At 46.0% G+C, this 27,715-nt stretch overlaps 1 protein-coding gene across 1 annotated transcript in view; it reads left to right on the forward strand.

Annotated features, from left to right (window-relative positions):
- The window catches only part of LOC308047465 (voltage-dependent N-type calcium channel subunit alpha-1B-like), a 270,800-nt gene that overhangs the window by 213,505 nt on the left and 29,580 nt on the right, over nt 1-27,715 (forward strand). The window contains exons 26-37 of the mRNA XM_080355981.1: nt 3,036-3,132; nt 4,949-5,109; nt 6,896-7,033; nt 7,927-8,128; nt 9,611-9,775; nt 10,812-10,922; nt 11,082-11,165; nt 20,199-20,315; nt 21,237-21,302; nt 21,955-22,046; nt 23,763-23,913; nt 27,074-27,201. Coding sequence (XP_080212107.1) covers nt 3,036-3,132; nt 4,949-5,109; nt 6,896-7,033; nt 7,927-8,128; nt 9,611-9,775; nt 10,812-10,922; nt 11,082-11,165; nt 20,199-20,315; nt 21,237-21,302; nt 21,955-22,046; nt 23,763-23,913; nt 27,074-27,201 — 1,512 coding nt within the window. The remainder of the gene's footprint in view (nt 1-3,035; nt 3,133-4,948; nt 5,110-6,895; nt 7,034-7,926; nt 8,129-9,610; nt 9,776-10,811; nt 10,923-11,081; nt 11,166-20,198; nt 20,316-21,236; nt 21,303-21,954; nt 22,047-23,762; nt 23,914-27,073; nt 27,202-27,715) is intronic.

Raw genomic sequence — 27,715 nt, forward strand, 5'->3', positions numbered from 1 at the left:
CCTCATGCTCTTTATTTGCTTAGGTCTGAAAAGAGGGGAAAAAAAAGCAATCAGCCCTTCTTAGTGTCCTTCATTCATGCAGAAGGAATTTTGCAGGAGTGGAGCTGCCTGCCTGTCACCTCCAAGCTCTCACCGCAGTCATCATCTTCCTCTCCCATACACCCAGGAGGAAGGATTTGCTCTTCCCCACCTCTTCACTGGTCCCCAGTAGGTCTGTTTAACCTTCCTGGAAATATTAAGTCCACAGAGGAGTCCTGAACTAGCTCATTCAGAGCCAAAAATTGTCTCTGTTCATGTCTTGAACTTCCCTTCCAGGACGCTAGTCGTTATTTAGCTCAAACACACGGCAGCACACTAAGCGGGTGCTCAGGTGTCCGTGATGAGGAGCACTGGAAGGTGCTGTGCAGAAATACTCTGTGGTTCTGCCTGATCCCAGGTGAGGGCTGCTGAGGTTTATCAGCTCAGTTCCTACCCGCCAGTGGCTGTGCTGCTAAGCCGGGCTTGTGTGTGTTAATCTACAAATCAGAAACGTGGCCACAAAGGATTGAAAATGGAATATATTTCTGGGTCAAAATGCCATGCCTCCTACATACCAATTTTTTTCTCTCCGGTTTCCCCAACCACATCTCTCAACCCTCTCACCTTCACTGTTCTTCTCTCATCTCTACTTTCCTCAGCTCCTGCCTCTTTCAGCCTGGACATGAGGATGAAATTGTTGTCCCTGAGGGTGGTGAGAGCCTGGCCCAGGTTGGCCAGAGAGGTGGTGGATGAACCATCCCTGGAGACATCCCAGGCCAGGCTGGAACGGGGTCTGAGCACCCTGAGCTGGTGAAGATGTCCCTGCTCATGGCAGGGGGGGCACTGGGGGAGCTGGGAAGGTCCCTTCAACCCAAACCGTTCTGTAATTTGGTGATTCGTCCTGCCCTTCTGCTCTGCCTTCTTCACCCAGTTAAACCCCAAATCACTGGGCTACCTGGAGCAAGTTGACTGCAAGGAGAGCCAAGGTGATGGACATGTGCTTGGTGACCATCAACCCTGGGGACAGGCTGGCTAAGCCAGGTGGTTTCTTGTTCCTGGCAACCTATTTCCCCTTCTGCTGTCCTCCCCAAGAGGCTGAATTAATTGTTCTGCAGGCAGGAAATTGCTAAGGACCAGCCAAAGCTGCCTGGGGAGCAGAATCATAGCATCAGAGAATAGTTCAGGTGAGTAGGGGAGCTCCAGTTGAGCTGTGGTGACAGAGAGGGCAGGGACTAGTGCTTGATAGGAGGTGATTTGAAAGCAAGTATGCAAAGCCAGATGTGGACCAGATCTTCAGATATGCTAAAACACAAAGAGAAAGCCAGAAAAAGTTATGTTGGTTGTGTCTGCTTCATCTGGACCAAATTTAAAGGGTCTCTAATGTGAATTGAAGATTATTTCTTCTAAATGTCTAATGGTTATTCTGCAATATTAAATCAGTCCTGTAACTCCATGAGTGTTAGCTCAGCTACCTGGGTTTACAGACATGTCAGATTCCAGCTGTGGCTGATTAAAATGGCCCTAAAACAGCCCTGAAAGACAAACCAGAGAGAGGAGGTAAATCTCTGCCTTCTTCCCCTTCTTTTCCATTTCTATTAAATCATGTGCAAAGGCAGCTTGTGTTCAATGTCTGTGTCGCTGGGTTAAAACCCATGGCCCTCCAAAAATCCCTGTGTCTGGCTGCTTATTGGATTTCAGGACACCTGCACTGCCTGTTAAATGGAGAAAAAGATCAGAGATGAGACAGGAATGCGTGTTTCTAGGTTGCAGATTCTAGTCCAGTGTTAACATTGAGTAGTACAGTATTAATATTGAGATATTAGTCTTTTAGAAGCGGATAGAGTGCAGAAAGTCACATCTGGCAGGGTGGGGGGAAGCTTTGCAGTCCACGGCATGCACATACATCTTGTGGGTGTCTTGGGTTAGTTATTTGTGTTTCTGTTGCTTTCCTGTTGGAGAAGATAAATGTTTAGGAATGTGTAGGAGTTCAGAATAGGTAGATCAGCATCTGCTCGACGTGTTGTTCATTCACACCTGTGTTACTCCAGTACCGTCTCAGACCCAAACCTAGAGTCATGAATAAAAACCCTGTAGAAGATTTTCATCCCATTTTTCACTTCATGAGAAATGAAGGGGAATGTCATTGTTTTGCTGTTGCGTTGGAAGAAGATGTAACTGTGTCTTGGAAGGGGGTAAAATACAACTTTTTTTTATTTATTTCGGAAGTGCACAAGGAAGTGAACGCTGTAAAAACTTCTTAATGGTAACAAGAGGAATGATCTCAAGTCTTGCACAAAGTTTTAATCAAAAACTGAAGCCTGCATGCTTAAGTGGGAAGTTGCCCTAGCACTGCTCTAGGCATGTAATATGCCGTCATATTACATGTTCCCGCATGGATTTGGTAGCATGTCTTCCGAGAGAGACCCAAGGATGAGGCTACGGGCATGGAGAGCAGGAGAGCAGCTCTGGTCCCTTGGAGATGGTCCAGTTCCCCCTGGGCATTAATGTCCCTGCCAGAGGAGTGCAAGAAGCTCACAGAGAAACGTCCTCCTGTCTCACCCAGGTGTCTGGGAGGGACAAGAGCCACGTGTGACTTGGGATGAAGGTACCGAGCCTCCTTTGCTGGTGGCCGCAGCCGGGGTGTGTTGCTGCCCTGGCTTGGACCCTTGTCTGGGTGGGGAGTTGGGGCAGGAAGGTCACCAGATCCTGGGTGACGCTTGGTGGCCTCAGCGAGGTGACCGAAGGCTGGAGAGCGTGAGTGGCTGAACACGAGGACCGTGTCCTGCTGCAGCCTTCCTCCCGCACACGGCTCAGGTGGGCATCCCTCTGCAGTCCTCACCAGTACTGAGCATCCCCGGGGAGAATGGCGCCCAAAAACTGGAAAAAAACAAAATCTCACACACACACACAAAAACCACCAAACCAAAAAACTCACCGAGCATCTACAGATGTTCCAGTGAATGACCTGAGGACCAAACTCTTCCCTCTGTTGTTCTTGTGCCTTTTGTCCCTTGCAGAGGAACCAAAGGCAAGGACATCAACACCATCAAGTCCCTGCGAGTTCTGCGGGTCCTGAGGCCGCTGAAGACCATTAAACGGCTGCCAAAACTCAAGGTTAGAGAATAACCACAAATCTTTCCTCTCTCGAGGTTTGTAAACTGATCTGACTGGAAGCTGATGGACTAAACTTAATCCAAGTTATTTTTGTTCCTTTTATTTTTTTTTTCTATTTATCTGTTTGCCAGATTTATAAAAATAGCTGTGCAGATGTTTAGTAAATGTCAAACACTTATTTCTTTTGCAAACACTGTGTGCAATATTATGAATTATTGTGAACCCACATTAAAATCAAACTTCTAAAAAAAGCAAAAAAACTGCAAATAAATTGAATTACAGTTTGTAAGTGTGATGCTTTTAATAGCGATCCAAGAGAAATAGGTTTTGAAGCGTTTGACTTTCCCTAGAGAAATTAATATGAATATTGCCAGATTTTCCACAGGCTAACAAGAAATGGCATTGCTGTATGAGGGTTTTTAATCTGTTCATCTTTTCTATTAAAGAATATACAGTGCAGGGTTTTATAGCAGTACCCTTTCATCTCTAGAATACTAAGTCATCTAGTAAAATAAACGTAATGGTGGTTACTTATACAACTCCGTTTCAAGAGCACTTTGAGATACAGCCAACCCTTGGAAGCAAAGAATGGAAGGAGTTACAAAATTTAATCATTTCTGAGTTTGGGGGACTCTTGGGTACCTGTTATAGAAGGTCTTTGTGTTGGCATCAGCGCTTGCAGGCTCTGTTCTGTGAGAGATGGAGAAAAAGCGATGGGGGTTTTTGCAATGGTGAAACTCTGGTAATTCCTGTTTTCACGTAGTGGCACGTAAAAATCAGGGCTAGCTGTTTTATAGATGTACTTTTGTCCTTACCCTCTATTCATCCTTAAATAATTTTGATTTTATGTGTATTTATGTGTGCTAAATTTACCTCAAAAGATAAGGAAGAGTAATGTTGAACAATGTAGAAAATGGTCTTTATTTGCTTAGAAATTTGAAATATACAGCTCTTAGGTCATAAAACAACAACCGTAGCTCAGTCCTACATTAGGACGCCGATCACTCGCTTTTCATTGAACATCTTCCTTATTTTCAAGCCTTTTTACAGAGTAATTTTACCTCTTCTAAAGATGTATTCAGAAATCCTTATGTGAAGCAGAAGACATATTCATATGGTTTGTCTTCAAAATTATTTCATTTTCTTTTTCCTAGATGTGGTCTTGTACGCAACAATCATCATGGTTAATTGGCTGATTAGGGATATTGCCAGTGTTTTAATTCAGGATTTCTGGGTTGTGTCAGGAGTGTAATTTTGTGAATTATTCACCTCTATTCAGAGGAACTGGAACACTATAGTACGAACCCCGTGCTTGGGCAGTAAGGCTGCTCAATTTCTATTTATTATGACAAACTTCTCAGACTAAAATTAAACTGCAAATTACTTGTAACAATGAATCAGTGACTAATAACCAAATAATAAATGTATTTGAGAAGTTCATTGCAGGGAGTTCAGAACTGACATATGCTGACTAGATTAGTCACATTTTCTTTTGATAGTACATTAGAAAGATATTATTCAAAGCATTTGGTTGGTTTGTATCTGGTATATTTTCTTTGTTATTCAAACAGTTCAAATAACGGTCAACGAGTGACACATTGGATGACTTTTTACCTGTGCACTGGGAACGAATTAAGCAGATGTAGGAAGCCAGCGTGATTTCTCACAGCTTGAATATGACTCTTGGTCAAACTCTTGGTGTGCAAGTCCATGGAACCATCCATGGGTTGTAGGTTGGGTTGTTACTCCCAAATGTAGTTAGATGTTCGATGCACTTTTCTCTCGACCCCTGACCCTTGTTCTCCTCCGTCCCCAGGCTGTCTTTGACTGCGTGGTGAATTCCCTGAAGAACGTCCTCAATATCCTCATAGTTTACATGCTCTTCATGTTCATTTTTGCTGTCATTGCTGTACAGCTCTTCAAAGGCAGATTCTTCTACTGCACGGATGAGTCGAAGGAGCTGGAGAAGGACTGCAGGTATGTGAGGAAGAGTGTGACCAGCGGGTCGAGGGAGGTTTATCCTCCCCCTGTACTCTGCCCTGGTGAGGCTGCATCTGCAGTTCTGTGTCCAGTTCTGGGCTCCCCAGTTTAAGAAGGACAAGGAATTACTGGAGGGATTCCAGGGGCAGGCTACAAAGATGATTAAGGGTCTGGAGCATCTTTCTTCCCACCAGCTGTCCCTCGTCTCTCCCACATTAAGTTGCTGAGGGGTCTGGAGCACCTTTCTGATGAGGAGAGGCTGAGAGAGCTGGGGCTGTTCAGCTGGAGAAGAGAAGTTGAGAGAGATCTTATCAGTGCTGATCAATATCTCAGGATGGGTGTCAAGAGGATGGACCAGACTCTGCTCAGTGGTGCCCAGCGCCAGGGTGAGGGGCAACGGGCACAGACTGAAACACAGGAGGCTCCATGTGAACATGAGCAGAAACTTGTTTGCTGGGAGGTGCCAGAGCCTGGCCCAGGCTGCCCAGAGCGGGTGTGGAGTCTCCTGCTCTGAGACATTCAAACCCCCTGGACCCACCCGTGTGATCTGCTCTGTGACCCTGCGTGAGCAGGGGTTGGGCTGAGGGATCTATAGAGGTCCCTTCAGCCACAACCAGCCTGTGATCCTGTACGGCCAGGGGCAAGGGTTGGTGAGGGGAGCTCAAACTTCCTCTGGCAGCAGCATCTCTCTTAACTGTCCCAAAACTGCGTCGGTTGCATATGTGCTGAGCTTGAGGCCTCTCCTGTAAATCCCAGCAATGCTTCAGCACAATTACCCTAGAGGTGAATTTTCACTTTTGTTGTTTTAATAGCTGCATTGTTCCCAGCTCTGATCTAGCAAATACTTACTCAAATGCTTAATGATACAGGGGAGAGGCTCCTTTTCCCAGGGAGGGCTAGGTGTGATTGTAAGATAAAGAGTTTTTGAAGGTATGGCGTGATTCATTTTTCTACCTGCTGCCTTGATTCTTAAGGCTTGTATGAATTAGAAAAACATAATGAATAAATAACCAGAAGTGAGTCGGGTAGGAAGTTAAAGAGCTCCCAATTAGCTAGAAAAGAGGTCAGTATTTGAATATATTAAAAGCCCTGTCATGCTTTGTCCTTTGCAGCAGGTTGTCAAGGTGTTTTACTCACTGCAATGTACTTCTTTCTCACTGCCCTTTTGTCTTGGCACCCAAACCGCATCCTCAGCACCAGCCAGGTCCTCCTGTGTCACCCCTTTCCTGCCACCTTGCAAGCACAGGACACGTGTCCGGTGGGATCACCTGCATGCAGCAGCCGTGGAGGCTGTCGCTGCAGTTCTTCCTTGCAATAAAACTGATATATTACAGAAAGAAATGTCAAACTATATAAGAACGTGGAGGGGAACTTTCCATATGCCAGGTTCCTTGGCCCATCAAAGCAGGATCCAGTTAGGAGCTGGATTCAACTCTGAAGTAGGAGCCAGAGACTTTTCTCCATCAAGCAGCAGAGTCTTCTGTAGGGTTAGATAATTTAAGGGCCAGCCTGCTGTTAATTGCCAACATTTTCCTAATGGATAAATGCCCTGATTATGATTCATTTAATTTCTAGACTTCGGGTCCAATTCCTGTGGCTCAAAATGTCTGAGAAAATGGTCTTTACTTCTCTTACAAACCTAGGGACTGTCTTTTTGTTTGTCTTTAATACATAGTGCTGTCAGACTCTGCTACTGGGGCTTTTCAGCGCTCCTCAGTGAGTCATACACAGTGGCTGATTTGGTTTAGTTGTCTCATTCATTCCAAATCTCTGTCTTTCCTAGGGGTCAGTACCTCGATTACGAAAAAAATGAGGTGGAGGCGCAGCCCAGGGAATGGAAAAAATACGAGTTCCACTACGACAACGTGCTCTGGGCTCTGCTGACGCTCTTCACCGTGTCCACGGGCGAAGGGTGGCCCACGTGAGTACCCGGGGCTGCAGGGTCAGTGATCGCGCAGGGAACAGCGGCTTCCACAGCTCTGGGGGACACGTGGACGGCAGGTGACCTGTGAAATAAGAATAGTCTTTTATCAGCTGAGCTTTTAGTTTCCCTTGTGTGATTATTGGGTGAATCAGCAGGCAGGGCTCTGCGTTTTTCTCGATGTTCTTCTAAGCTTGCACAGGGATGCTTAGGGAGTTTTCAGTACTTACTAGCTCACTTGCTGCGGTCTTTTGGACTTGCACATCTTTCTCAGGTGTAAAATTGATAATGGGAATGCAAGAAAATGTGGGGAAAAAGTATTGTGATCTATGCTGAAAGTATGCTGTTGTGACAGTCCCAAAATTATATTTACTGTTCAGTACATGACTTTATTTTGGCACGCTTCCCTGCTGGGACACATGGAGTACAATTCAGTCAGGGTTTCTCCATGGCAGGCCTTCCCTCTCCTCCACATTCAGCTATTTCATAAAATAAAGAATAAAACATGCAGCATCAGTCTTCCTTCTCTGGTCCCTCACTGTGTTCCCCTACTCAGAGATCATCAACGCCTTTATTTTCCCACCTTTACTTCATCCCTGTTGAGCTGAGAAGAGAAGCCAGATCTGACTGTATCCTCTCCCCTCGGCCAGGGGGATCGTTGGATCTGGACACAGCAAATCTCCATCATTCTGCAGAATGGTGAAAACAAGGGTTTCCCTAAAAATATCCTCAGGGAAGACTTCTTCCCAGCCATAGGGATGGGAGTGAGTTTGACCTGAGCATATATAGAAAACCCTCCATGTGAGTGAAGGCCAGTGAGCGACTATCAGGGTGTCATTGGTGCTTCACACGAATTTCATTGACTTGTTTTCTCTCTTTGCCCTTGATTGCAGCGTGCTGAAGCACTCGGTGGATGCCACCTACGAGGAACAGGGTCCCAGCCCTGGCTACCGAATGGAAATGTCTATCTTTTACGTGGTGTATTTTGTTGTCTTCCCTTTTTTCTTTGTCAACATCTTTGTGGCGTTAATCATCATCACCTTCCAAGAGCAAGGAGATAAAGTGATGTCAGAGTGCAGCCTTGAGAAAAATGAGGTACCCGCATCTTCTGAATCCAGAGTTGGGGGCTCAGAGCACCTTGATATGGTTGGAAGCCAAATCCTCATCCCTCCCGTGCCGTGGGGGCTTTAGAGCATTCGGTACCGGAGGGTGTGGAGACCAAACAAGTTACAGACCGTTCCAGCTTTTGCATAAAAACAAAACCGAGGAGAGCCCGTGAAAGCTGCACATTAATAAACACTGCCACACATCCCCATGGACTAAACCTCTGCTTCAAAGTGAATATAGACTTAGGTGTTAGATCAAGCATGTACATTTGAAAGGAGACAGATATATTTGGCTTTTTAGAGTCATCAGGAATCAAATGGAACTACAATTGCTGCTGCTCCCCGAAGGAACAGTCCTCTGGCCAGGCTGCTCTTGTGCCTGACTGAGATGATGTGCTCCTGATGGCAGCCAAAATTAAGACCAGGGCAAGTACATACGAGGCTTTTCTATAACGCCCTAGCAAAAAGACCCATCATTTTCAGCTCAGGAACCTCCTGAGTTGCACGTGGTTTGTCTTTAGTTAGCAACATCTGTGTATCTTCCTTTGTGGATGTACCCAGTTTCCCCCTGAGCTCATGCAGATTTTTAGCATCTGCAATATTCTTCCTCTGCGGTCCCACAGCCTCAGTGGCCTATTGTGCAAAGAACCATCTCTTTTCATTTCTTTTGAAACTGGAACCTGATTTTTGATGAAAAGAGATGACTTCTTACTCAATTCTTAATTAGTGCATTGTTTGCCTATATGAATAAAAAGTCCAAAATAAAGCAGAATATTTAGAGGTGTTTTATCCACATTATTTTTCAATAGAGCAGAAAATACTTTTGCACTAATCTAAGACTTTGAATTTTTATCTAAATCCAAGATGAGAAAATGCTTCACAATCAAAACTTCTTGTGGGTAGAAACCAATTTTTAATGCAATTTTATTCTCATAATGGTGTGAACAGAAATAGCCAACTAATGGAGTCTTTGAGATTTGACCTAGTAATGTCTATTGGATAATTTATTGGTTGAGTTCAGTTCACATTTTATGAGATGTTATTAGCTGGACAAGTTTGGCTGTGTGTGAGAGCATACCTGGGTTTCACAATACTTTATTTTAAACGTAGATAACATCTTTACATATCCTCCAGTTTCTACAATTACATATCAGGAGGAATTGGCAGAGGGTTTTCTGAGTGTGGGTTCCCCCTGCGTGGGAAGGGATGGGGCTGTCATGGAAGGCGCTCTGCTAGGATTGCAGGGGCCATAGGAGTGTTGTAGGGTTTAAAATATCAGTGAATACCCAAAATCGATTATAATTTAAGGATCCTGTGCTGCGTTTTACAGGGGGAGTCAGTGCTTGCATCATGTGTGAGAAACTCTTAAAGAACCATCCTCCACTACCACTTGTTCTCCCAATGATGTCCTGAGTGATAGAGACTGCCAGCCCTGTCCTTGTATTCTTTTCATCCCGTTTTTGTTTTGTAGAGGGCCTGCATAGACTTCGCCATAAGTGCCAAGCCGCTGACCCGCTACATGCCGCAGAACAAGCAATCCTTTCAGTACAAGATGTGGAAATTCGTGGTGTCCCCTCCCTTTGAGTATTTTATCATGGTCATGATTGCACTCAATACCATTGTCCTAATGATGAAGGTTAGTGGCATGTTACTGAATCTGTGCAATTTGGGTCTAGTGAATGTGGTGTCTGCTGGAGAGGCTTTGTACACTCGCCTCTTGTCATCTGCCTGATGTTTTTAAGATGCCTTGTGGGATTCCTTTGGTCTCCAAAGGGAGGTGGTTTAGTTGTGATTTTTACAGCGAGTTGTGGTTTTTACACTGAGGGTGGTGAGAGCCCAGCCCAGGTTGGCCAGAGAGGTGGTGGATGAACCATCCCTGGAGACATCCCAGGCCAGGCTGGACGGGGCTCTGAGCACCCTGAGCTGGTGAAGATGTCCCTGCTCATGGCAGGGGAGGCACTGGGGAGCTGGGAAGGTCCCTTCAACACAAACTGTTCCATGATTCTACGTGGTGAGATACTGTAAATGGAATTCCCCTGCACAAGGCTGGTTTGGCCCTCAGCCTGTTCAGCGTGTGGCCAGTGGGATGGGAACTGGGCTTTGCAGGTCTGGAGCTCCTGGCACAACCTGGGACTCCTGCCAAAGAACAGGGTCGCTTCTTGGGGATGCTCAAAATCCAGCCATCTCAGGGGAATTACTCACATTTGTGGCAGTGTCAAGCTGCTGGAACGTGATACACGGTGTTCAGGGGCGCAGGTGGCTGCGTGTTGTGGACAATCTCCCCTCCTGACTCCAGCCTCGAGTATCTTCACAGTCAAGTAGTCACCATGTGTTTAGGATCTGCGGGTATGAAACACCGTTCTGCACTCATGCTCAGGTTTCAAAAATGTCTTTCCTCCCTCCTGTTACATGTTGTGCTTGCACAGGGAGATGTACCCCAGCAATTCTCCCAGTCCTGGGGTTATCCCAGCAGCACCATTAAGACAGCATGTAAGCAATGGTGGGCTTCTGGAGTGGCATGAATAACTGTGGCGTAACCCCAAGTCTTGCTTAAAGTGAGCACCAAATCTGGACTAAAGTGGGCAGGAGTCTTGCAGTCAGGCAAGTCAGCTGGGAAGGTTTTATTCTGTAAGTGATCTTCCAGTAACAGCCTTTCTTCCATCCTGGTTTAGTTCTATGATGCTCCAGAAGCATATGAAGAAATGTTGAAATGCCTGAATATTGTGTTCACGTCCATGTTCTCAATGGAGTGTGTGCTGAAGATCATTGCCTTTGGTGTGCTGGTATGTGCCCTCCTTGTTCACTTTCAACTGTTTTCTCTCTACGTTAAATGCCTATATTTCATGACATGCATTTAAAAAGAAGCAAACAAAAAGAACCTGTCTTGCAAAACGAAAATAACCCCGTGATCCCTTTATCCCCCTTGTGTTTTCATTCGACAGAATTATTTCCGAGATGCCTGGAATGTCTTTGATTTTGTAACAGTGTTGGGAAGTATTACTGATATTTTAGTAACAGAGATTGCGGTAAGTACAGTTTACTCGATTTGCTTCATTTACTGATAAAGTTGTAGCTTGTCAAGATGTTACATCTTCTTTCTACCAGCCTTATTCCCTAGAGCTGCCTCTGGGACTCATGTGATGATGTCCGGGGTGACCTGGCAGCCTGGTTCCATCTCCTGCTCTGTCCATGGAGATGAGCAGGGCTGTCTGCGCCAAAAACTGTCCTGCAAATAGCTGTGGTGGGAACGACAGTGTGAGTGACTCTGCCGGGAAACAGTCTCTCTTTCTCATTCAGCAAAAGACTCTAACCCCGAGCTGGTTTTGTCTATTAATGGAAAAATCCTGTTGAATTTAAGAGAAGGAAAAGTTCAAAAGGGTTCTGTTGTGGACTGGTGTGAGGTGCTTTGCAGGGCACACACACGGGTCTGTGCCATGGGGCTCCCAACCAAAATTGGGCACGGGGCAGAGTGAAGGAGGGAGATGATGGAAACATAGGAACGGCCAGGAACTCATCAGCCTGTGCAGTCTGGGTTGGGGGAACACGGTGCTTTTCTGCTACTTGCACAAAACCTTTGCAGGGCAGTTATTACAACAAACAAAGACCAAACTTTGGAAGGACTGCTCTCTCCCTGCTGATGAGCCCCGTAGATTCCATGAAGTGTACAAACTTGCCATTAAATTATACAGGATTTTTCCATAAGGGCAGCAAATGTCTGACTCGAACCTTGGCAGCCTGCTATTATCTAATTCACAAATTGTACCTCTCTTCTCCCAATGCATGTTTTAGCTGATGATGCTTTATCTGTATGTGACGAATTTGAACTTTACCATAATTTTTTTCTCCCCAGTCCCTGGGATTTGCTTATAGATTTGTTTTATATGTGCTAGGAACTGTGCCCCCCAAACTTCTTTACAGGACATTGAGCTGGTGGTGAAGACCGTATTACTGTTTCTAACAAAACACATTATTACCTAACTTCCTTGGTAAAAAAGCACAGAAAAATAAAAGTAAGAGTAATATCCATTTAACAGTTGGTGAATCCTATCTTGTAGACTTTGGATTACCTTTAGTTTTTAATGCATGTCTTACAGCAAGGGTAAAGTCACATGGATCAAACACAAGGTCTGACTGCTGCTTCTCTGGGTGCTTAGGAGATCTATTGCGCTGCAGGCAGGCACCGGGCACCTCCGCTCCCTCTGCTGTGGGACACGCTTTCTTGTACTCAAACCTTTGCCTTGGTAGGAAAATTAGTGAAAACCTTTCCAAGTCAGCCACAAACAGGGCCTGACGCTTCTCTTGCCCCCATCCTTCAGCCACTTTTACCATGAGCAGCACAGCCAACTCCCACGTGGTAGGGGAGCCTGTGATCTCTCTGAGACTGGTGTCTTCTCCTTCACAACACTAAACGTATTCAAATCCTCCTTTGTATGGCTGTTTTGCAGGCAGAGAGAAGCCAGCGCTGTTGCCCATTCCCTGCCAGGCAGGCGCTGGTCCCTGTCTGGGGCTGTATGTGCATATCCCCAGGGTTTTGGAAGCAGCAGCTGTTAGGGGTAGGAGGGTCTGTGTGCAGGGAGAGGGTCCCCAACCCTCTCCTGGTCTTTGGGCTGGAAAGTAAACATGCTCCCAAACACCCTCGCCTGAGTTGGGAGGCACTGATGCAGTAACCTCCACTCTGCACTAATTTCCATGGTTTCCAGCATCAAAGACAGCAGCAATTTGGGGATGCCTTTGAAGTATGAATTACCTCTAAAAACAGTCAGTAAACTCCAGTAAGGTTGAGCTTCCAAGCACCTGTACATCTTTCCATTATCCTCCCAGATGGTAATTGAGAGGCTTTTGGTTTATCAGTAACTAGATTCCATTAAGTCAAAGCTTAGAGAGGACTTTCTAATGTGGTTTAACAGCTTTCCTAGCAGTGTCTCTAATACAGAGCTGCTCACAAATATGTCTTTAATATAAAAGCCATATGTCCCCCAGGAACTCTTGGTCCTCTGTCTCAGTCCATAGACCTGTTTCAAGGGTCACCCATGAGGGTGCTGAGACCCTGGAACAGGTTGCCCAGAGAAGCTGTGGATGTCCCGTCCCTGGAAGTGTTCAAGTTCAGGTTGGATGGGGCTTTGAGCAACCTGACATGATGGATATTGTCCCTGCTCATGCCAGAGGGGTTGGAGCTAGATGGTCTTTCCCTTCCAACCCAAACTATTCTCTGATCTATGCTTCTATGATTTGAGCTCTGCTCTCTTTAAATCTTCCCCTTATGCAGCATTTCTGTACAACCATCATCTCTCCTTCCCATGTGCTTTCCCCCCACAGAGAGTGCCCAGATGTCCCCCCAGTCTTCTTGTTAGACTTGGTTTTTCAAACCTTCTTTCATACAGCTCCTCTCTGATCTCTCCCCAGCCTGTGCTGGATGAACCTCCATTCTGCACAAAACGCCGTAGCTGATGCTCACTTAACCCATTTCAGCTTTTTGGCTCGGTGCACGACTAGAGGCGCAGCAGCTTGTTATGGAGCTGAGAATTACTAAAGAGAACAGGTTTTTACTCGTCACCACCCAGAGCTGTGTCCACAATGGGGGATGTCCCCTTCTCCATTTGCCTTCCCCAGCGCCAGGCTCTCCTTAGCCAATGGGCAGTCATGGGGACATTGAGTGGCAGTGCCCATTAGTCCTTCCCTGGGCATCCAGCCCTGTGATTACCAATAATAATAATAACAATAATAACACAGAGTTCCCACAGGAGGGTTTCTCAGGCTGAGAAGCCCAGGTGACAGCCACAACCTGACCATGACAGTCATTCCTCATCTGTCCCCTCAACAGCCGCCCATGAAGCCCCCAGCTCCTTGCAAAGGGGGGGATGCTCTTGGGTATGACATTGAGATCAGCCTTGCAAATAGTTTTCTCTATGAGCATCTTCCAGCTGTAAATGTTCTCCAAGGTAAATAAATCTGCTCACCTGGGCGGTCTCATCTTGAGAGACTTGGCTCCCACCGGCCTTGCTGCGTTGGTATTTTTAACCCACTTGAAAAGTAAAGATAAAAGGAAAAGAAATGTGTTGGTTAATTGCTTTATTTTAATTTTGTAGTCATGTCATATGTAATTTACTTTGTGAATGCAGTGGAATATATATATTTTTTTATTTCCTTAGGCAAAAAAACACGTATGTCAGTTTTTTTACCCTCCCAGCAATGGAAGTAAAATGGTAAAATAGGTGGCATTAAGGACAAGCTGTCCCTGTGGACACAGTGGCCTGAGGGGCTGAGTGGGTGTATGACAAACTGACATCTATTTCTATGCCTGGAAATACAAAAAAAAACATACTGAGAAGTGTTTGTGAATTGTCTCCCAATTTGCATTACAAAATGAAATGCAAATAACTACTGCACTGTCTGCGTTACCTTTAGGATCTCAGAATCTGTTTTGGTTTGAAGCATTTTTTTATTTATATAATTACCATAAAATAACACTCCCAAAAGCACAGAAGTTTTTTTCCAGTGAAATTTTCAGAGTTTCCTTTTTTGCTTGTCCTGATTACTCATTTTCTCTTTTGTTTCCTGTTTTGTTCTTTATTTTCCTTATCTACCTGCTGAATCACGCCATCCAATCAACATACAATGCGAAAACCATGTCTCCGTCTGTATGTTGTGCACCTGCTGCTCAAAAAACTAATAATTTGTAAATAATCTTGCAAATACCCATCCATGAAAACATCACATATAGGACACGGTTGGTTTCATTGAATTTAAACAATTATTTAAATTCTCTGCTTTTATTTTCTCTCGTTTTCCTTTAATTTAATTCGTTTTGATGAGATTTCCGATTGCACTGGTGAAAAAGCCTCACTGCAGCGTGCCTCAAAACTGGCTTCTGTTCTGCATCTCCTTCCCCTTGGCTAATTGGTGACGTGAGGCAAATGCAGTTACCAATAGCCTGTTCTCCGCTGTTTGTTACACCCGACAATGATAAAGGGGAGACTGACACTTGCTTTATTTTGGTGGAAAATTGAATGAGAATAGGAGGGAAGAACCCATCTGGATGACGTGGAGTAGAGCTTGCTGGGGAACCCTTCGTTTTGTAAGTGGTGCTACCCAATTTTGTTCTTTATTATTAGATGTATTGAGCTTTCTGCAAAGGGAAGCTGTACATTTAAGAGAACAGCCTTACAGGTGTTCTAAGCCCATGGGTTGCACTGTATTGTAAGGCAAAAAGAAATCAAAGTTATTACAGACTTGCTTCCCTCAAATCAAACAAGAATTCATAGGAAAGAGCGATTTCTATTCAACTTCAAAAACTCTTTGTGATACCAGCACATAGACGCGTTTTGCCACCACAGTGGACACAGAGTCCCTGGATCAAAAAGCAAACATCTCAAGTAAAATGCATAAGCCGTGTTATGAACAGGGCTGAAAAACACTGGGAACCAAATCCCGCTGGGAATTTAGTGCCTGATTCCAAAGACACCTTTGGAAATACTGGCCCCTGTCTTTGAAAATCATAAATTAAGCAATAGAGGACGAATAAAGAAAAATACAGTCTAAAAATACATATATTCTTCCATTCTTGGCTATGGTTAATAACACAAATGAGACCATAAGCTTATGAAAAATACTTGCTTGGCCACCTGACAACAGCTCTTGGAGCTGCATTGACATCTGGACTTTCTGTTGCACAGTTGCTGTTAAGAAACAAATCAGAGCAAATCTTCACGGCAGACGGCAAATGAGCTCCGGGTGTGCTCCACGGAGGGCATTTTCTGCTAGGAAAGAAGAAAATGACAATGTGTAAGTTAGAAGTTTGCCTAGCGCAGTCTGAGAAGGGAATTCTGTGTGCTTCTGGCAGCGTTACAGATGTGCGGGGGCTGTGAGGGTCGTCAGGGGATGTCTTTGGAGATATCGTCATGGGATGTCTTTGGAGATGTCATCATGAGCTGTCTTTGGAGATGTCACCTTCTGCCCCGTGGCCCAGGCAGCACAAATAAGTGCTCCGGCATCAGCTGCACACATGAAAATATACTGGAAAAAAATCAGCTTCTCTCCATTTGGCCAGATTTGGGCCTTGTTGCTGTTAATTTTACAGGTTAAAGATTTAAATGCTCATCCTGCAGTTTGTTCGGATTGCAGACTCTGGTCATGCATCCAAATCCAGGCTCCTCCTGTCACTCAGCATCCAAGCCAGACCTCTGAAGCACCAGGTTGTCCTTGGGAGCTGCCTCCTTCCTTCTGCTGCAGGCGGCAGGAGCCGACAGTGACTGCAGCAGCAGCACCAAAGCTGAAAGGTCGTGGGGAACAAGGAGAGATATGGGCATCACACACATAAAATCCTATTTCCAGTGTTCCTGGCTCAGGATGAAAGGACATGATGTGATACTGTGTAATGGCAGGGCCCCCAGGACTCAGTTAAGTGTGGTAAAAGTCTTCAACCTCTTAAATTTATCAAGGGTTCTCCTCGGGCTTCAGAGGAAGCGAAGACGGACATTTAAATGGGAACACAATCCTTTCCTTGATGGCAGTTCCTTAGCAGAACAGCTTCATTCTTGTTGATGCCAGATGAAGAGAGCTGCCAAAGCTGCCTGAGTGACCCTGTTCTTGGCTGGATCAGATTCCTCTGCCCACGATTCTTTGTAATTTTGGGTGAGACCTTCATTTTGAGGACAGAAATGTGAAGTTTCAAGTCTAGGGGTTGGTTATGTTCTGCAACCGGGCTGCAGGAAGAAACAGGGATGAGCAGCTCAACTTCTGCCAATTTGTTTGCTTTGTGGCAGCACAACGTAATACTCCTTCATTAAATCCTGCGGAACACGTCCAGCCATGCCATGAAAACCACATATTCCCACTGCGGATATAAAAATCCAAACCACCTATCCACAGAACTGGGATTTTTTTGTCACTGGTGTACAGGACAGAATTTGTTCTGCATCCCTGTGGACCGTGTTGGGGAGGAAACCACTCTGCTGCTGAAGGTGCTGGAGGAACAGATGCAGGCGATGGCTGCGCACCCTATTTTTCATGTCTTTTGTACTTTTTGGTGTGGAAAAACACCCTAAGAAAGAGTAAAAGAGCAGGCTGCACATGGCAGGACAAGAATCGGTGCCGGTTCTTTATCCGTGATGTCTGCTCTCTGTTTCTCTCTGGCTTTGCAGTTTACTCCAGAGATGCATCACTTGGCTGAGCTTTGGTCACACTCCTGGCGTGGGAAGCGGTGGCACAGACCCCTGGGGGTACCAGAGCCCCCTCTTTTAGGAAAATAGCGACAGGCCAGGGGGAAACATTTTTCCAACGTAATTTCTAGTCCTGAGGTGGATCATAAAGCTCCGGTGAGCGCCGGTCAGCCGTTAGCATCTGTGCAACAGAAAAGCGAACAACAACCTGGAAAGATCGATCTTGCTAAGGTGGCGAAGTGGGGGGAGAGTTGGTGCAAAACACTGTTATGCACAAGAAATATCGCAACGTGGAGTTTCCCCTTTAACTGCATGCAGTTCTAATTCCTGCCTGGGCGGTGGAGGTGTCGAAGGACTGGTTTTCTACGCGGTGTGCTGAGGGTTACACACGCCAAGCCCTTCCATCCATCACGGGCGTGTGTAACTTTGCCTCCCTATGAACAGCGCGGAGAACCGTCCTTCGAACAGTCTGGGGATGTGGGTGACGGGGGATTTTCCTGGGTTGCGAGTGATTCACCATGGAGTGGAGGCTTTTGCTGCCCTTTAGGAAATAGCAACGCATGAGTCAAATGGGGGTTTGGGGCTGGGAGGAGAAAGAAAAAGGTTATGGGCTGTTTGTCCCTCCAAATCCCGGGAAGTGGGGGGTTATAGACACAACTACACAGTTTTGAGCCCCCTGCTTCGTGCTGCATTCATACAGACCTTGTATAGAGCCTCATGTAGTGCGGGCATACCCTGTGCTAAGCGTCACCTTGCAGTCAGCCCAGACCAAAGCAGCTGTTTAGCATAATGTCAGCTGTGATTAAGAGATTAGAGCAAAGTCTGAGCAAAACAATGTTGCTGCTAAGCTACAGTAAGGTGGAAAGAGGGAGGTAAGGCAGGTTCATACATGGAGAGATGGATCCTACCTCTGCACCTGCTCCTTGGAGGTTCCTTAGGCTGGTGCATGGAAGAGACCTGGCTTGAGCCTTGCTCCAAACGTGATAACTTGTCAGACTTGCAGGCCTGATGCCCAAGTGCCATGATCATTTTGTATTAGGTCTGATCCAGGTCTTGCTGGTGGGGAGACTTTCTGTAGATTTAAATGGGCTCTGGGTTAAACCTCCGCCCTGCTCCGAACCCTGTGGAGATGCAGCAGCCTGCACAGCACGGGGGTTGCAAGGAACGGGTTGTTGATGGACCCATTATCCAGCCATGGTCCAGCTCTGCAACACAGGTCTTATAGATACATATTTATATTTATATATATTTATAAAGCACCTATCATCATATTGGTAAACATTCTTCGGAACCACTCTGATGTCCCTTACCTGCTCAGGTGAGTTCAGCCGGTGAAGGGAATGTAAACGGTGTGAAAAATAACACAGAAGCTGATGCTAAGAGACAAACGTTGAATTTTTAGCGCCTGTTTTACTGACCTTGAGCAACCCAGGGGAATCCTCGCTTGTGTTTTGCCTGCCAGAGCTGCTTTCTGTTGCTGGCTTGAATGAGCTCAGTGTTGTCCGCTCTTTCATTGAACATACCTATGCTTTTCTCTTTTCTCTTTATTTGAGGATTGAGTCTGATATATGGTCTGTGCCTAACTCTGAGCTGCTTGCGTTTTTAACGTGAGAGAAACCGAGTGCATGCCTGAGACTGATTTCTTGAACTCATTGATGGGATTGGTGGAATGCAATGCTAATGGCCCCAAAACTGAGCTGGCACTTGAATAAATGAATAGATCCAACAAGCCCCCCCAAATTCAGCGAGAGCTCTGTAGCTAAATGAGCAAGCAACGTGGGTCACTTCAATATGACTGGGTGTCTTTTGGTAAAACAATAATACAAGGGAAAGACTATTTTTGCTTATCTCTATCAACAAGATCTCCTTATGGTCATATTTTCCACTCCACTGCTTGATAGTTTCAAGTGGGATGCTTTCTCTCATTAGCTAACTCAGTCAAATAAGTGGCTGTGAACAGAGATTCACAAATAAGTGAATTGGAATCAGTACGGAAAGGGGGGATATTTTTGATCTCCTTAAAATAGGAGGGCAAGAGGGATCTGGCTTTTGCATGTTTTGTTTTGGAAAGAACCCTCTCTAGATTAGCTCATTGGGGCAAGCAACCTCTTTTCCCTGAAGGCAGGAAAAAAACGGGGTGCGGAGTGGGAAGAATCACACAAAACAAATGGAAATCAGAATCTGTCTCCAGCAGTTTTTTGATCCACCTGCGAAGGTACATTTTATACTGATTAAAAAACCCAGCAGGTTCCTAAGGCACCCTCCTGCTGTTGGACACTCAGCCTCCCCAATTGATTTGCTGCCATTGATCCGTCTTCCAAACAGTCTTTCTGGTGCCATTTCTCCTTGAAAAGCTTGTCCAGTCTCATGGTGTATAAACATTTAAAACCTCCAGGTTAGAAAACATCCTCATTCTTTCAAGGATGTTTTAATCTTCACTGGACAATGCCATTCTTTGTTATGGTAGAGGCTGCACACACAGTCCCTTGCAACTGTCTTGGCTTAAGTTCAATGCATTGTAGAAAGCAAGCTGACCAAGACTTCAAAACAACCTTATTCTTTATAAAATCATGATATGGCACCATTACCTCTCCCTGAGTCTTCAGAGGGAGAAAATCTGCCTTACTCAAAGAAAACCAGACCTCCATGGACAGCGTGAAAGGCCCTTTTCCTTTTCTATCGTTGACCCAGTAGCAGAGGGGAGGGCTCTTGTGGAGAGGGATTTTCTCATACTTGCTGCATGTGGAGTGATCTGCACTGACGAATGTTTCTTTTGGAAGGTTTTCTGGTGGCCGATTTGCTGCTTAGATCGTGAAGCTGGTAATTTTAATTTCTTTTTTGCGGGCTGTGGTTTCCAAGCGCGTTAATTGCTGAAGGACACAAACCCTTTACTTTCCGCAGGACAACTTCATCAACCTCAGCTTCCTGCGGCTCTTCAGGGCAGCCAGACTTATCAAGCTCCTTCGCCAGGGTTACACTATCCGCATCTTGCTCTGGACCTTCGTGCAGTCTTTTAAGGTGAGTTTTAGGCAGGTGGGAGGCAGGGAAGAGACATGGGGAGGTGATAACGCTTGGCACATCTGTAGCATCATCCATTGAGTGTCAAAGAGCTTCCCCTTGCCAAGGGAACGGCCTTTCTGCACCTCTACAAAGCAATTACAGGAATATTAATGCTGCATAAGAGTTTGCACTGAGCAACCCAGAGCACTATAGGTGCTGAGCATTTTGGGAGATGAGGCTGAAAGCCGGACAGCTGCTGATGCAGACTCGCGGCAAGTATGCAATGCTCAGTTTGCCCTTGAAACTACCACAAAATCCCTATGGCAAAGTCTTGGGATGCAGGTATTAGCATAATGCAACAGGAGTCTAGCCCTAGAACAAGACTTCTCATTTTTCTCAGCTATTTACTAATTAAGAGACATTAATTACCCATTCATTTAACCTGACTGGAAAGCAGCTATTACTCCCAGCTCGGGTGTCATAATTACATTTTAGCCTTCACTGATATCTTGCTAAAATTCCACATCTTTTTCTCTCCCTGGAGTTGCAGTCTGTGCCCATTTCAGAGCAGGAACTTGGATGAACATTTTTTCTCATACTAAATTTACAGCAAGGTCATTAAAAATTAATGTTTGTACAATTATGCATAGAAAGTGCCGGTGCCTGCCAGTAGCTCCAGCACTTGCTGCAGAGCTTCTTATTGTGTTTTCCCTGCTTATCTGCCTGTGAGGATGTATAGAAAGCCCAGACTGTTTTGTGATCAATGAAAACCTGGCTCCAGGGGTTTGTCTCCTGAAAGCTGCCAGAATTGTTCATATTCTCTTCCCAGTTCCTTCATCTGAAGGGCAAATATCACAAAACCGAGTGCTGACCATGAATTAAATGCTCCCAGCTGACATGCATTTGCTGTCACTAATGCCACCTTCTCCTTTTCCACAGGCCTTGCCTTATGTGTGTCTCCTCATTGCAATGCTCTTCTTCATCTATGCCATTATTGGCATGCAGGTAAAATTTTAGCTTTAATATTGACCATAAGTCACCTGGTTTTCTCCCACTGGTTCAGGGTGCAAATGGGTTCTTGCCTGCACAGCAGGATCAACACCTGACTTAGGACAAGGTGAAAGTCCCGTGTCAGGTAAATCAGAAGCACGAAAAATGCCATTTTTGCTACCCTTATTGCCAGAACTTGTGTTGAACGTGGCCCTGGGTGTACAGATATTTCTGGGGATGCCAAGGGAGAACATGGGCAGGCAAAGTGGCAGAACAGCATCTCTAGGGATAGCGGTGGGCAGCTGTGTCCCCACAGGCAGGGACAAACCTGGGTACAGCACAGCAAGATGCTGGGAGCAGCATCTCCCAGCACCTTTCTGAAATAAATAAGAGAGTTTTGTTGGCCTGGGATGGAGCTGAGCTGTGGTGTTGGAAAGGGTCTGCATGAAGACAAAGCACGTTAACCGATTCTTTTCTCCATTTGATCTCTACAACGTGTTTTTATCTCCCTCTTCAGCACAGAAATTATTCTGCCTTTTGAGATCCCTTGAACCAGACCCAATTATTTTCCTGCCTTTTTTTGTTTCCAACTCCCCTTGATCTGCCTTTGCTGACAAATTCAACGTGAGGGTGCATTTGGCCTGAATCCCTTCTGTTTCCTGCACAGGTGTTTGGTAACATCGCACTAGATGATGAAACCTCCATTAATCGGCACAATAACTTCCGTACCTTCCTCCAAGCCCTGATGCTTCTGTTCAGGTAAATAGAGAATAAAATACGATAAGACTTGCATGTGAGCAATAAATAAGTCCTTTTCTCCCCATGTGCCAGTTTAGCTACTGAGATTTAGGGGTGTGAAGTATCACTGAGTATGACAGATCTGATTCAACACACCAGCATCTCCACAAAGTGACACCCAGTGCTGCGGCACCCCATGTCAGCTCAGGTAGAAGATTAATGTAAAACAGGAACCCCCTAATTTAACTGATCAATGTGGTTCCTGTCGTGAAGCTTACTTTTTATTTTTTAAGGAATAATTCCTTTAATTGGTCATTTTTGCATTACGAACAAGTTAATGCTTCATACATCAATACCACCCCTGCTTCAGAGTGAAAGTGTTTCCATCTGGGTTCATTCTGCCTGGAAACAGAGAGTTTTCCAATGACAAGGAAGCAAGGAAATGACAAATTTTCATTTTCAGGCCCAGCAAAAATGAAATGTGGGCCCTGCTCCAAATGGGGACAGCTGGGGGAAGATTTCACTTACCCAGCCGTGTGGTGTGGAGAGCCAGCAGTTAATAACCACTCTGGCCCCACAAGGCTCAGTTCTGCGGATTGTGCAGCGCTTGTAACTGGATATCATGCCTGGGATTTGGTTTGCATGGTTTCTGTGAAGCCAGATGGAAATGCAATTAGCCCTCTCTAGCTCAGAATAATCACTCGACTCAAAACTCCGAGTTTTAATAAAACCGGATAATTATTCGGTCTGGTGTCCCAGACCTCCTAGTCCCGTTCCAGACCTGGGCGGCAGCCGCGGTGGGATGGAGAGGACAGAGGCAGCAGGAGCGGGTTCTGCACAAGGGAATGGGGCTTCTGCACTCATATTTGAGGGGATGGAATCTGCCATATAATTCAGAGTAGCCTGGAGTTTACATTGAGTACCAAGTTTTCTCCGAGAGCAGAGGGAAGGTTTGTGAGCCAGATCTGTGAACAGCCCTGCACAGGTCGGGCTGCTCGTAGGGCTGCAGAGAGACACCACTAAAAGCATCTCTGAGTGTGATGCAGAAATTATGGGGGGATAAATCTGAGGTTATGTAGGAAGTCAGAGTGAGGGAACATGGGGATGCCCTGCCTTCTGATCCATCTGTTTACAGTGCAGGGGATGATTTGTTTTGAGGACAGACCCTCTGGGACTGCAAAGTGTTTTCTTTTGGCTATTTTTCTCCCTTTAGTAGAAACAGAAGTTATAAAGGAAGGAGGGAAATGATGAAGAAAACCCAGGAGACTCATGAAAATAGGACCCAAGCCACTGTGACCAACCAGACCAACCTGGTGTTTCTGTATCTGCTTGATAAAGGAAATAAGAGATTGGGGTGGAAAATCCTGGCTTTGTTTCCCTTCATCTCCCTTGTGTTTGCAGCCAGCACCAGGGCAGAAGGGGAAACAATCTAAACTCTATTTACTCACGTTGGCACTTTGCACTTGCTGTGTTTAAATCAGTCTGGTTTTATTCTCTGCAAAACCAATGAAGCTCAGCCTGCGTGAGCCTGCTCAGGTTTTTTTACATCCTCTGTGACAGGGGGAAATGTTCCTTCTTTATTTTGTGTCAGCACTTCAGATTCCTAATGTAAAGACAGCCTCTCCACCTGAAGACAACCTTTCTTCTTGATTACTGTAGTTAATTGGGCACAGGGATGATGCGAGGAGGGTGTTGGGGTGGGCTGGCCGAGCTCACCCTCTGCCCTCCCGTCCCCAGGAGCGCCACGGGGGAAGCCTGGCACGAGATCATGCTGTCCTGCCTCAGCAACAGAGCCTGCGACCCGCTCTCCGGCCTCACCAAGAACGAATGCGGCAGCGATTTTGCCTATTTCTACTTCGTGTCGTTCATCTTCCTCTGCTCCTTCCTGGTAAGTCCACCCCCACCTCTCCCAAAGTGGAGTCTGCTGTGGTTCCCTCCCCACCCCTTTGCTTTCTCCTCCTCCTTAATTATGATTTATACAACATTACGAGGTGGGTTCGCTGAAAACCGTTTATCATCCTGGCGATAAAATCCCTTTAATCCCCAAAGAGATCATTTAGTCATTAGTTTAAAGGGAAGGTTTTTATCTTCCTTCCCACAGGAGGGATCTAATATTTGGAATTAAGCATTAATCGGTTTTGTCTTGATTTGTAGCACGGTCCTTTGAAGAAGGGCAATGGGGAGGGCAGGGTGAGAATGGCCAAGAAAACATTTGTTCAGAAGTGCTGGTGGCAAGCAGCTGGGAGCATCACACTTATTTGATGCCTTGTGTTTTGTTTTGCTTTGTTAAATAAATGCAATGATTATTTTCTTCTGCAATGGTGCCGGGAAAGCTTTAGACATGGAATTACACAGGGTTATTGTACTTGATCTGTGCCATCATACGGGGCTGGGTCTAAGCTTTAATAGGTGCCAGTGTCTTTCTGATCACTTCCATACATGAAAAGCTCTGCTCCCAGGGCTTGGTTCACTTCCCTGCACCCCTGGGACAGGGGAATGGAAAACCAGCAACAGGGACCCAATTAAACTTCAAGCAGGAAGAGATGAAAGTCCCGGCTCTGAAATGCAGCAAAAAGCAACATATCAAACCTACAATTCAGTTCTATGGCTTAGCTTTAAAATATAAGATTTAACTTTTTGTGTAGCCAGTTCCTCCTATCAATCAGAAACCTTTAACCAGGAGAAAGAGGTACACGTGGCAGTCTGATGCTGGGTATAGACAGACCAAGTTCAGTGCCCCCTATACTGAGATCCTTTGTCTGACTTCTGTTGCCCCTTTGACATCCCGTGGTTTATTTCTTCTGCATATATTAAAAAACACGGAGCCCTGAAAGCTTATACAAAGCTAATGCTCCTTGTACTGATTCCTTCAGCGCTCTGTATTTTAAAGCCAATTTTTTTTTCCTTGTACAAATCCTTAACCCAGCATCAGACATTCTCGTTGTTATTTTCAAGCGCATTATTGTTCCCAAAGCTTTTGCTGGCAGAGAGAGGGGAGAGCCCTGGTGAAAGGCAAAGGCAGGGAGGGCTCCAAAAACAGGCAGCAGAAAGCCAAGCAGCTGGGCTGCTACAGGGCAGGGCTGTAACTCATTTCTTAAAATGCATTTGGCACTTCATTGCAAGGAAACATGTGGTTCCCCACAAGTGGTTAAAGCATTACAGAGCCACAGCCTTGCCAGGAGGGCATGTTTTTATGGTTTGTTCAATGTTGTTACACTGTAGATTGGAGGGGAGATGGATAACGAATTGGTTTTTAAATGTTGTTTCTGGCTCTTTGTGGATGTCCAGCCTGGCATAATTTTCCTCCTGTAACTTACACTGTTGAAAAATATAAATTGAAATGTAAAAATATACAGGAACTTTAGAAACAGCTGTACAGAAGCAAGGGAAAACTGTACCAAGTCTTGGCCAGAGCTGGGAGCAATGGAAAGAGACTTGGGATCAAAGGGCAAAGTCTCAAAAGTTTTACTGTCTCGTGATGCTCTGGGGGTACCGATCTATGTGTGGGGTACTCACGGCACATAGGTGAGCCCTGCTGATGTGGTGATGGTGCTGCAGCCTTTGAGCAGCTCATCGAGAGCAGGTTGTTCATCCCTGTCCAGTACTGCATGGTGCGCTTCGACGGCATCCTTGGGCTTGTCCAGGCTGTGCTGCACTCAGACCTGCCAGCGTCCAGGGACCGGGGTGGCACGAGCTACTGGCCTCGTTCCCCAAACCCAGCACAGTTGTTTGATCATAGAATCACAGAACGATTTGTGTTGAAGGGCCCTCCCCAGCTCCCCCAGTGCCCCCCCTGCCATGAGCAGGGACATCTTCACCAGCTCAGGTTGCTCAGAGCCCCGTCCAGCCTGGCCTGGGATGTCTCCAGGGATGGTTCATCCACCACCTCTCTGGCCAACCTGGGCCAGTGTTTCACCAGCAGTGTAAATCTCCCCTCCTTGAGTTTAAAAGCATCACCCCTTGTCCTATCACAACAGGCAGTGTAGAGCTGTGTTTGAGCTGCCAGGCCCTGACACTCAGCCGCAGGAGTGAACCCACACGCGTTGCTGCAGGGGCAGGAGCCGTGTGTGCAGCTGAGGCACAGGCAGGGCTGTGTGCTCGGTGCTCTGCAGCTTGGCCTGAAGAAGACCCTTGGATGGTGTGAGACACCCGGTGCCTTGTGCCACCTGGGTTGTTATCCAGCACAGGAGCACCCATTTCCTCCTGCTCTTCCATTCTGCTGGCTGCAGCTTGATCTTTTCCCATTGAACTCCTCGTGCTGCTTCCGTTGGCTTTAATAAGAGAAGAATCTTTATATACCAGAAGCCTTTGCTGGGCTCTGTGTTAGACAACGGCCATTAGGGACAGGAGCCTTTTATGTGTCCTGGCCCTCATCTAGCTAGGGATCTTTGAAGGTTTGAATTGTTATGAGCCTAAAATAGGACATTCAGGCTGAAGAACGGGGTGTTTTTTCTAGCTGTTCTTTTCTTGATGTGCCTTGCTATGAAAGTGATGGAATGAGTTCCTATCAGCTGGTTCATTTAATGGTGAAGAGAAGCTGGGAGAGAATTCAGAGAAGGGAACGGAGCTGGTGAGGGGCTGGAGCACAAGTGTGATGGGAGCAGCTGAGGGACCTGGGGGGTTCAGCTGGAGAACAGGAGCTGAGGGGAGACCTTCTGATCTCTGAACTGCCTGAAAGGAGCTTGGAGCCAGGGGGGTCGGGCTCTGCTCCCCAGGAACAAGCGCCAGGAGCAGAGGAAACGGCCTCAAGTTGCGCCAGGGGAGGTTGAGGTTGGATGTGGGGAACAATTTCTTCCCCGAAGGGCTGTGGGGCATTGGAACAGGCTGCCCAGGGCAGTGCTGGAGTCACCATCCCTGGAGGGTTGGACAGACATGGAGGTTGGACTTGGTCATCTTGAGGGTCTTTTCCAACCAAAATGATTCTATGATTCTGTTCTCCAGGGTGCAGCTTCTTCTTATAGAACCCACACACCCTGCTGAGGCAATTGTACCCTCTCCCAGCTTCTTTTTCTTTTCTCCCTAACTGTGTCATTGCTCTATCTCTGCAGATGTTGAACCTCTTTGTGGCTGTGATTATGGACAACTTTGAATACCTGACAAGAGACTCTTCCATCCTTGGGCCCCATCATTTGGATGAGTTTGTTCGTGTCTGGGCTGAATATGACCCTGCTGCCTGGTATGTACGCTGTTAAACATGGAGAAATGGGTACACATTGTGTGTAAATACCATTCCTGTGCCCACTAACAGCCTGTTCTTAACGTTAGTCCAGCTCCAGAAGGAAAACTACTCCAAAGCTTGAGGTAATGTTGGAGGTAATTGCTCCAGCTTAACTCACAGTGTGATGGAGATGAACAAACCTGATGTCATTACAAGGGTGTTTCCTTCATATAGACACGAGATAGATATAAAGAAACAAACCAGGAAAGCAAAATGCACCGTCCTTCCCACACACATGGCCAAAAATTAATAGGTTAATTTCAAATTATCTTGGCTAAATGGCTGAGTAGAAAAGATGTTTTGCATTTCCAGAAGCTTTGATTGCCTTTTGTTTCTGCATCCCGGTTCGGAGACAAAAATATGCTGAATTTCTTACCATTGGCAGCACTTCAGGTAACTTGGGAGGCCAAGCCTTGCGATACCTCATTTGTGCAGCATTTCTCTCCCAGTTTAGAAGCACCTTAATGGTTTC

The sequence above is a fragment of the Nesoenas mayeri genome (assembly GCF_963082525.1).
Source record: "Nesoenas mayeri genome assembly, chromosome: 18".
Classification (NCBI taxonomy): domain Eukaryota; kingdom Metazoa; phylum Chordata; class Aves; order Columbiformes; family Columbidae; genus Nesoenas; species Nesoenas mayeri.